Raw genomic sequence first — 10,771 nt, forward strand, 5'->3', positions numbered from 1 at the left:
GACTTTTAAGAATGCAACATTATATGCCTTTATATTATATTTTTATTGCGCTACAAAGTGAATATAAATAAGGACTTATCAATTGGAGTCTAGCATAAAGTACAATTACAATTAAACCTAAAATTAACACATATATTATTTTGGCCAAAACTCCTAGAATTAATCAATCATTCGAGAGTAATACATCATGAGTAAACTATATAAAAAACTTTGTACAAACCAGTTAATACAGTTAGACATTTAGACCGAGTTAAATAGTCACATGTAGTGCTACATGGCACGTTTTTAGACAATTAGGATCGCGTACTAGACGCACCTCTAAGAATGCAAGGAGAGAATTTTAATATGAAGGGCAATATAATTCAAGAGGTTTTCGAGGACACCGAATAATTTAAGCAAGGAACAGACAATTTAGGAAGATTTTAGGATATTAACTCTTTTAGTATTTATTATCTTCTCAATCTTATAATGTCACACAAACAAAAATAAGACATCAAGGAGATGTCAATATAACTGAAGATTTTCACATTTGGAGCTTAACCCTGCTAAATTGGATACGCCTTCACACCTCTTACAAAGGCCGATGACTACGTTAGGGAAATGATCCTGTTATCAATAAGATCCTTATCCTCTTTGAATTGAGCTACCTTTTTTTAAACTATCAGGAAACTACTATGCCACCAAACAAGAGAGTCAATAGGTTAAAATACAATACTTTTTCCAGCAATACGAGCACACGAAGGACAATTTTTTTGTAACTTTAGATATCAAAGACATCATAGCAAAAAGCTGCTATACAGGCCAGCTAACATAAACAGCTAGGACATAACTAAAATTCCCTGTGCATGACATTCAAAGGCATCTGACCTAGCCATCGATTTTACAATTGACAATGAAACAAAGAAAATGAGAAGATAAGATACATTGTCAGGTTTACAACAATTGGTCACAAATTTTTCAAGATACAGTGCGCCCATAGCATAGACAAGAAAGATAGAGATTCTTTCCCCACTTTTCCTGCAATGAAAACCAAAATTGACACAAATCAACTTTCTCGTAATAAAGTGAAGATGATAAAGTCTCATCGTATATTAGTCTGAGAACTGCAGACTTGCTAACAACAGAACCTAATCAAAGCAAAAGATTCATAGAGGCAATACAAACTGGTCCGAACTAAGACTAGGTGCTGGTGTTACACTTATATCAGGTCAGGTAGGGATAACAAAGTGACTGAGAGAACCTCTAGCTTTTGAGAACCTACCGTATAGTTCTGAATAACATAAGATCTCAAAAGGTCTACAATATATGATTAACTAGAATATTAAGATATACTACATATTATAATGAGGCATGGATGAAAGTTCAAGATATGTTTACAAAGAGTTCCTGGAAGTTCATAATAAGAATAACAAAAACCTTCATAATGGATAATATAATACTGGTAAAATCTGCTAAAATAGCATTAGCCAGCAAGTAATGCTCACTCTTTTCTTAGCTCATCAACAATTTAGGCAAAGCAGAGGAGAAAACAGTTTCACAAAAGAATTACCTTGACATGTGTGCTGGGAAACTGAGATGTTCGCAGAGTTTCCTGAGTCTCATCACCAGGTCTTCGGCGAGGCACACTCAGGATAAGGGCAGCTTGGTCTGCCGTGGCAGCTGTTGCAGTAATACGATAACCATTATCCCACCGCTTGTGAATGCCTTCACTGGGATAAAGAAAATCGAGCTCTACCACCTATTAAACATAAACAATCTAAATGTTACTAAAGCTAGCACTAATTTGGGAGATAGGACGTCTTACCAGATGATCAAAGTTCTCTACAACAAATGGTACTATAAGAGAAACTAAGTCATGCAATGATCCATTGACATTCAAATCAAGCGAGTATGACAACCACCATTGCATTTAACAGCTTACTTTGACCTTATTCGAGGTAACCGGGAAAAGAAAAGAAAAGGTTATGTATCTTCAAAAGTGGCTCTTTAGATTCTAGAGTCAACTCCCGAGAGTAACTTGGATTAGCTGTTGTTAGGTTTATACTCTTTCAATGCCAAATCGAGGTCATCTTCAGATTAAAAATTATGGTCGCTTTGCCAGTGGTGCACCACCTTATCATTCCTCTTTTCATGTGAATAATATTTCACTTGTCAAAATAATTATTCGTAACAGAAATATACTCGAATCACTTTTAAATATCTTCTCCTTATTATGGATAAGATAAATAGAAACCAAAAAAAATTACTTCTAACCATATCTAAATGATAGTGAAACTAACCATAGTATGACACCAATTATGACACCCAACTTCAGATGAGGACTATCGCTCTGTGTAAACTGTGTATTAACTCAGTATGACCTATTTATACATGCCAAGTGCCATGTTTAAGTTCAATTCCGGCAGCCACATTTGACAGAATATAGCAATGAGAACCTCACAAGTTCATACTTGATATCAAGATTACCTAATATATCAATGAATATGTATGCTGCCTAACTCTCTGTATGTCTTCTAAAAAAAACAATTAGTTTTTAGTTTTTAGTTTTTAACAAACCAGCAATTTTATTGCTATTGTGGGAAAAGCACAACAAACAATTAGTTTATAGGATAAAATTTAAGTTAAATTGTCATATATGTCAAGGAATGAAACATTTCTATTACTTGATCTCCATGCAAACACTTTGTTTACGATACATAACCAGGCATTAGCTTAATCCAACAAAACTGCAAGGTCCAACGTAAACGAACTATATATTTTTCGAAATATTTAGAGGAATGAGTGAGGACATTAAACAAAACTACTTCATTTCCTTCGAGAAATTACAACTTCAATGAGACTACCATTTTAGCTCCTCCAGCAATAAATTATAATTTTATTAACATCAAAAAACCTGACTGGAAGATTTGCACTTCTCCTTTCAAGTGTCTGTCTTCGTGGGAAATTTATTCAACAACTTTTCAAGGCTATAACAGCACGGAAATATTGAAAAAAGATGACATGGGATAGAAGGGATCAAGATAACATCACGAAACCATATTAGATAAAAAAAAAATTTGGTGTGTGTGTGTGTGTGAGAGAGAGAGAGAGAAGAGAGGGATGAACAACCTGGTCACTGAAGCCTGAATTGCGTGACATAACAACAGCCCACCTAGAGCCAGCAGTTGCCATGGAGGTCACGTGGAACCCTTCTTTCCATTTCTTGCTTATCCACTTAAAGGGAAACGACTCGCTCACTTTATAAGACTGTTGAGTGAACTGTGTGCCTGCAGAAAATGTCAAAATTGTGATATACAAAAGATAAAAGAAAGTCCAAAACCTAGAGCTGCAACCTAAAAAGCTCAACGCTGGCATAACAGTCTGCATTTGCCTTTGCATAGGAAGAAATACTCTCCACAACAATTAGATGAAATAATGCAACTTAGTGATATAGCTTCTACATATCACCAACTAAAACCTCCAGATTCAGGCAATAAACTCGTGTATCTCAATTGAACTACTTTAGTTGGTGTAACAACCTGAGAGAGGAAGCAAAAACACCCTATGATTGTTATCTTGCAATGTTTTGACTTGAATAAAAAGTTCAAACTGGCAAGAGAAAAAGGCTAAATTTCCATTGCATGTAGAGCAATGTTTTAGCATCTAAAGAAGTAATCCATCATCTAAAATCACATCAGACTGAAAGGATTATACAAACTGATAAAAAGTTAATACCTTCTTTTATATATATAAAAATAAAGTTAATACCTTCTGATTTGCCTTATGAGAACATAAAAAGCTTTTGATAACAGAACTACACTAGAAAACAACTGCCCCAGCAGCAAACACTTAATTTGTTACAGATCCATGTTATAGTCTGATCGGTAAAATGGAGGATATGAAATCTAGGTCCAGCAGTAGAGTTAGTTTTCAATGCAAGATAAAATTTCAAAGGGACCAAACAAAACGAACCAACAGAAAGTATAACCGGCACAGCAATAGAAACAGCCCAATGGAAAATTATGCTGTGACCTAAGCAATCTAAATATCTACTTAATAGAATAATGCAGAAACAAACAGACACCAAATACTAATATGATTCCAACAGGGCACAATACCATAACTCTTGTCTCAAGCACATTCCCGGCATGGTAGAAAAACTGTGAGACGAACCTAAGTTTATATCAGCTACCAAAATTACCAATTTCAAAATATAAGGCGGGAAAAGATATCTAGCTAAATTGTCTAAAGGCAGGTAAAAGATCAAAACAAGCAGAGAGAATTGACCTACAGCATGTTAAAGAAAACACACCTTTTGACATTACTACTAACGAGCTTCCATTGGTGGCACCTGCAAGAGAGCTAATATAATAGTTCTTCTCCCACTGCTCCATGATCCACTCCTGTAAGCATGCATTAGAAAGATAAGATAATTACACATGATGTTAAATGGCTCAGCAGACATGAAGTCTACATGAAACTCCTAGTTACCTTGTGCAAGAAGAAAGGCGACAGCTCATAAACTTGGCTGGTGAAGTTCGTTCCAGCATCCATGATAATAGCCCATAAGCTGGAACACGATGCTACACAACTTATAGACAAACCATCCACAGACCCTTTCTCCACGTGTTGTGCCAATCTTTGGTCTGCTACATTATAATGGTACCTAAAAAAGTCATGGTGTATTAAGTAAAGAAAGTGGTGAATAAAGGATGATTATTCAATCACCATTATGAATTGTATCAAAAAGGATTATCTCCTGATACCATGGAGCAAAAATGAATACAAAAAATATCATCTTTCATCATGTAGTGATTATGCCATTAGAAGGCAAAGGATACTCATCCTTCTTAATAAAATATGTCAACGTGAATTGACTAAGGTAGCAAGTTTGGCGGATATTTATTTCTTCTACCACCATATCTAGCCTTCCAAGAGTTCAAAATTCATACTGGCAGAAGCTTAAATTTCCTCCTTTCCACATAAATATCAAATTTGGTCAATACTACAATGTTTCTGTTCATTTTCCTAAGATACAAAAATATTTCTATTCTACAGTGCTACTACATAAAATACTCACTTGACAAAAAAAAAAACTCCAACCCGCATCCCCCATTTGAGGTGAAAAATTCAAGGATTAATGTTCACTGCCAACAAAAACTTATCAACTGCTTTACAAGAAGAGACCAATCATGTGAAATAGCTACCTCTGTTTCATAGGCTTTCTGGCATTGTAAATTGATATCCATTGTGTCGCAGGAACTCCCATGCGAACCTTCTTCTGAGGCTGCTCTTCTTCCTCATTTAAAGTCAGCCTCCCCCGCTTTTGGCCGACCTGGATAACCTGTAATAATTACATAATGAGCCAATGGATGGCCTGTAATATAATTCTAACACACTGCGGCTTACATCAAAGTTAGAGTACTTACCTTTTGGGCACCATCTGTGTTGATTGGTCTTATAGCAGGATCAGCTCCAAGCAAGCTCCCAAATAGAGAGATTAACTTTGAATATTTTGGTTCTTCATCAAATTTCAGGTTAATTACTGTATCAAGAAATTCTCTAAAAGGTGCAGGGCAGAAGCAACACAGCATCTCCGGAGATGTTGCCATCTTTTTTTTGCAGACAAGAAATGATTTGTTATCACCCTGAAACTCAAAAGATGAACTTGTAAAAAGAGATGTCCGGAAAGCTATATGACTGGAACAAACTGTCTGCAGTATAACGACTTGACAGAAGCAGGTGAAGCAGATACCTGATAACCCTGCCATGGCAGCCTCCCTCTGTGAAGAAAAATTAGTGTGTATGCAAGTGATTCCAGGTCATCTCTTCTACTGGCAGTCCTTCCCAAGTGAGCATGCGCACTTGCATACCGGACAGTCCCTCTGAAATTGATAGATAGGAGTTAATATTGGATAGATATGTAAGAAAACTAAGGCAGAGGATAGCAGAACATGAAACACCTGAATGTGTCAGGACGCTGATCATATCCGACGTGCTGCCCTTTTGAAGTGTCTCTCCACTTTGTGGCTGTACTTGGTAGATAAAGTAATCAGGAATAAGGATTATCAAATCAACAGAACAAAAACCAAAAACTAACTTCTCTTACCCAGTCCCAAGTCAACAAGGAACAACTTCTTCTCTTGCGGCGTTGATGGCTGGCCAAGTAAAAAGTTTTCTGGCTTTACGTCTCCGTGCACGTATCTAAGGACAAGAAAAACAATCACTTTGAAGAATTCAACGAAAACTACAGGGATCTCAAATTAAAAGTAGTTCAAATTTTTCAGCAACAGAAAGAACCAACATGATTGCAAGGAGAGCGCATTCATAGCCTTACTTATCCCCAAAACAAAAAGAAAAGGAAAGGAAAAGAGTGTGTGCATACCCTTTTGCGTGCAGCTTTTCCAAAATTGACAAAGACTCAACTGCAATACAGGCCACCATTTCTGCAGACATTCTGCAAAAGTAGGATTTATGAGCAGAGCTCTGAAGTTGGCATATAATCTCACAAACTAACTTAATTCTAGTTTAACTTTGGAGCTCTAATAGTAAGAAGAAATGGCAGATAGGGTGTAAGATCTCTATTTTTGTACACAACTTGTCTACCCGAAGTCTGCCGCATCAATAAAATTATACCTTATACAAAAACACATAGGAATGAAGTGAAGTGATACAGCGGATCCTTTGGGTGCACAGAGGATGTTTACTCAATTGAATGACACTATGAATGCTTCATTTAATAAATTAATGAGTCTTTGACATACTCCGGTCACCACCCACTGCTTATCTTCTATTTGCACATCCTAAGAATTAAGTTAACTAAATATCAACAGAAGCATTTTTTTTATAATGTTGAAGTACCAATGGAAGCATGTTTAGAGTTGCACGTCTTAAAATTTATGCTCCAATACTCCATGAGAACAATTATAAAAGATTAATTGACAACAATAAGTTTGTCGAGTATCTTTTCTGTTCTTAGAAATAAACCTCGGAAAAACAGAATCTATACTGTACACCAATGTGAGCTGATCGCTATCAAGGAAAAACATCAGCGTGTGAGGATATCAAGGTCCATTTCATAAACACCAGTTTATGAGTTAAGTTCTATATTAGCATTACTACATAATTCATGTTAAGTAATTGGTGACTTAGTGAACTATGGTATCTCTACTATCATAAAAATAATTAATTACTGAAAGAATGTGAAAACAGCACTTCCGTGAAGAGGTCTGACAATTGGAAAACAAAAAAAAATTATTCAACAAGTATGATTATAATAGTGTTAGCTACTTACGATTGTCCAGAGGAATTCCATACATCCCATAAACTAGGCCCTAGCATGTCCATAACCTGCATGCATGATAATATGGTCAATTTACATCATCGTACATAGCACTCATGTAACATATAAAACCGCAATCACTTTTCCAGGAAAACATATAGACCTGCACTCACATTAAAAAGGTCCTAATCATTAACAACAACTTTGCTAGTAACTCCTCCAGCCGAAAATGTTTATCCTTCTTTCTCTTTGGGCATGTCCCAGAAATTTTATCCCATTTCAAGAACTAAATCTTTTTTCTTCCAAAACCACCTTCACCAGCAAGAACATGGGTATGACTTTTTAAAAGGCATGGACGATTCTAGCAGATATTTTACTACACAAGGACTATTAGAAGAATAAGCATGAAAAAGCTTCAAATTTTCTTAAATTGAACAGAAAATATAAAGAGACTATTATAGGATTAACGGAGTAAAATTTTTAAAGGAAATTGATACTTCTACCAAATGTAAATAAAAGAGAGGACATTCTTCAAAGACAAATTCTGAGACCAATCCACTCAGTCCCAAAAAGAAAGAAAGTAACTACCAAACCAGTCTTGATCATTCAATTGAAAGAGAACTGGCTGAATATGTGAATAATAAAAAAACTAAAGACGCCCATTGAACAGTAAAGCTAATTCTTAGCTTAGTAAAGCGCAGAAATGAGACTGCCTTAATAACTTGAAATACATCACGCCATCTGCATATTATGCATATTTAATTCTCTATGAAGGCTGAAATTAGAATGCCAAAAGAGGTCGCAATTGTTGTCACACTCACAATGCTAATGCTTCTCCTAAAAATGAATATCCACAAAACAAATTATTTTATCCTCCATAATTACTATAAGTATAGCAAATCTGCCTCCATAAACATACCATAACATAATAGTCTCCTGCCCTTCCTTTATAATGCACTCTGGGCACTCCATGGCTGCCACCAAGAGTACTGCTCAACAAAAAGCACATGTTTTAGTCCTGCAAATTTATTTCAACATAAGCACAAAGTAATTTCAAAAGTATCACATCCTTACTTGTAAACTTGCCACTCATACGGAGGACCATAGCTACAGCCTTTGCTATTTCTATGCTCAAACTTCAGCGCAACCTAAAGCCATAACAGAGAGCCAATGTGGATTACACAATTATCACTTGTAGACGGATAAACTAGCCTTGTCAAAAAGGATGCCAAGAAGGGAAAAATCTAGAGGATTCATAAGCAACCACATTACCTCCATAGCCAAGGGACCGTTACCACGCTCATTCCCGCCAGTAAGACGGCGACCCAAAAACACCTGTCCAAAACCACCTTTACCTAACTTCCTTTCAACCTTATAAAGGGGTGATCCTCCTACTTGCACCTGAAGACAGAAATCATGCAGAAACCAAAAAATGATTCTTACAGCACAACCACATTGAAGCTCAATATCTAGCAGTGTAATTTGCAAGTAGTAGAAGTGCTTCACGCATGTCATGTTTCAGCCAAAGAAGGCATTAGTGAGTATGAGAATCACTTGGAAATCCTAGGGAAATGCACGTCCTAGGTCTGGATCAAGCAATTTCACCTAATATAATAGGCATAACTACACAGGTACACTCGATCTAATAAGTACCTTTTGTTAGGATTCATAAATTCTAGGGCTCGGATGCTAGTGTTCTCCTTATTTACTTCACGTACTTACTGACCAAATATATACAAAACATGTATGTGAGTAGGACCAATGACATCTATGCAGTCAAGAACAATGCACTCGAGGTCTACAAAATACGAATTTTACTTTTTCCCGATAATGGTCCTAAATTAACAGAGAAATAGGTCACTTCATGCTTCAAAACACACAAAATCCCTTGAAACATGCACAAGACGCTGCAACATCAAAATTATTCAAACGAACAAAAAACAAAGAAGATCCGACATATATAAATTAGACAGACATTTGTTGTATAGAAGACAAATCTTGAGTATTTCAACAAAATGATGCACGAATAGAGCTGCATAACAACAACAACCACTACACCTCATAGAGCATAACAACAACCACTACACCTCATAGAGCGTAACAACAACAACTACATCGCAACTAGGGTCAATTACATGAATACTCACTAACCATGTTACTCCAATTAAACTCATCTCATGCCAATATTATGCAAGTACAAATAAAAAAGTGTTAGAACTTCTCATCCCGCATAGAGCATAATGGACATAAAATGATGCCCGCATAAATCATAAGGGGTATAAAATGATGCCTGCATAAAGCATATAAGCAATTCATATAACCAACCCCAACCAGGAGCAGGTAGTATTAAAGTTATGGATTCATCTAAAACCAATAACTTTGGCTCAGACCATGTATATACAGCAACTCCGCCTCAATCCCAAACAAGTTGGGTACGAATCATCACTAGCTCAAACCTTGTATATGTGTTAAAAAATTTACTAAATAAGCAATAATAATATATTTCAAACACAGTAAATCAAATGGAATCCATAAAGTTGAAATTTTGGATCCACCTCTGGACATTCAGAGGTAGAAATGTATGATCACGCACCTGTTCAGGAAAAAGATTAGCGTTCTCATCTTCTTGTGCAGTCGCTTTATTATTGTTATTATTATTAGCACTCAAACCACCACTCTCATCCCCCATCTTTTCCTCTTCCTCCTCAACTTCTTCTACCTCTACTCTCTCCTTCTCCTTCTCCTTCACCTCAACCACCTTTTTAGCTTCTGCTGCTGCTGCTTTGGCCTTCGCAGCCCGAGTCTTAATATAACTCCGACCACCAACACCACCGCCGCCTCTTTTCTTTTTCGCCGCTGCTACTTGAGCTCCACTGCGCTTACGTACAACCCCACTCCGCAACTCCGGCATTCTTTTTTACCCATATAAATCGAACAACAACCCGAATCCGAATTGTACATCACTGTGTTTTCTTCATCAAAACCCTAAACAACATCATCAGTTAGGTTCAGAAATTCCAAAAAAAAAAGGAGTTTGGTTGAATTAATTAACAAAAAAAAATAATAAGAAGTAAAAATTGGAACAAAAGGGGGAATTTTTTTGGGGAGATTTTTGGTGCTAGGGTTTGTTTGAAGAGAAAACGATCTGTGTACGCGTGAATGTCGATGAAAAAGTAGTTCTCTACTTCTGTTTTTGGTTTTGTTGTATACATATAGTACAGGAGATAAAGCGAGAGGTGGGTATTAATTTCTTTTATTTTCAAGTTTACTATTTTCATTTTTATTTTTATTTTTGTATATTGTGTGTCAATATACAAAGTCCAAATTCCTGACCAAGTTCTGGATTGAACTTTCTAATATGATGAGGACTTCTCGAGCAAAATTTGCATGCTTTGGTAGCAAAGAATATGAGTTGGCAAAAGGAAAATCACAAGAAAGTGGGTACAATTTGAGCCCCCAATTTTTCCTACAACTCAGTTTTGGTCCTTGATTTTTGGGTAAGACTAATGT

General features: G+C 36.2%; 1 protein-coding gene across 1 annotated transcript; it reads right to left on the minus strand.

Annotated features, from left to right (window-relative positions):
- Nucleotides 1-697: 697 nt before the first annotated feature.
- On the minus strand, nt 698-10,480 carry LOC104230221 (casein kinase 1-like protein HD16). The gene is made up of 16 exons (XM_009782959.2): nt 9,855-10,480; nt 8,534-8,662; nt 8,336-8,409; nt 8,181-8,250; nt 7,274-7,329; nt 6,365-6,436; nt 6,089-6,183; nt 5,943-6,009; nt 5,735-5,864; nt 5,409-5,627; nt 5,187-5,323; nt 4,471-4,645; nt 4,292-4,382; nt 3,109-3,266; nt 1,550-1,738; nt 698-1,017 (listed from the first exon to the last, which is right to left on the minus strand). Exons 1-16 carry the CDS (start codon nt 10,170-10,172, stop codon nt 958-960), a joined length of 2,040 nt encoding a protein of 679 aa, XP_009781261.1. The 5' UTR covers nt 10,173-10,480; the 3' UTR covers nt 698-957.
- Between the last annotated feature and the right edge of the window lie 291 nt (nt 10,481-10,771).

The sequence above is a fragment of the Nicotiana sylvestris genome, chromosome 11 (assembly GCF_000393655.2).
Source record: "Nicotiana sylvestris chromosome 11, ASM39365v2, whole genome shotgun sequence".
NCBI lineage: Eukaryota > Viridiplantae > Streptophyta > Magnoliopsida > Solanales > Solanaceae > Nicotiana > Nicotiana sylvestris.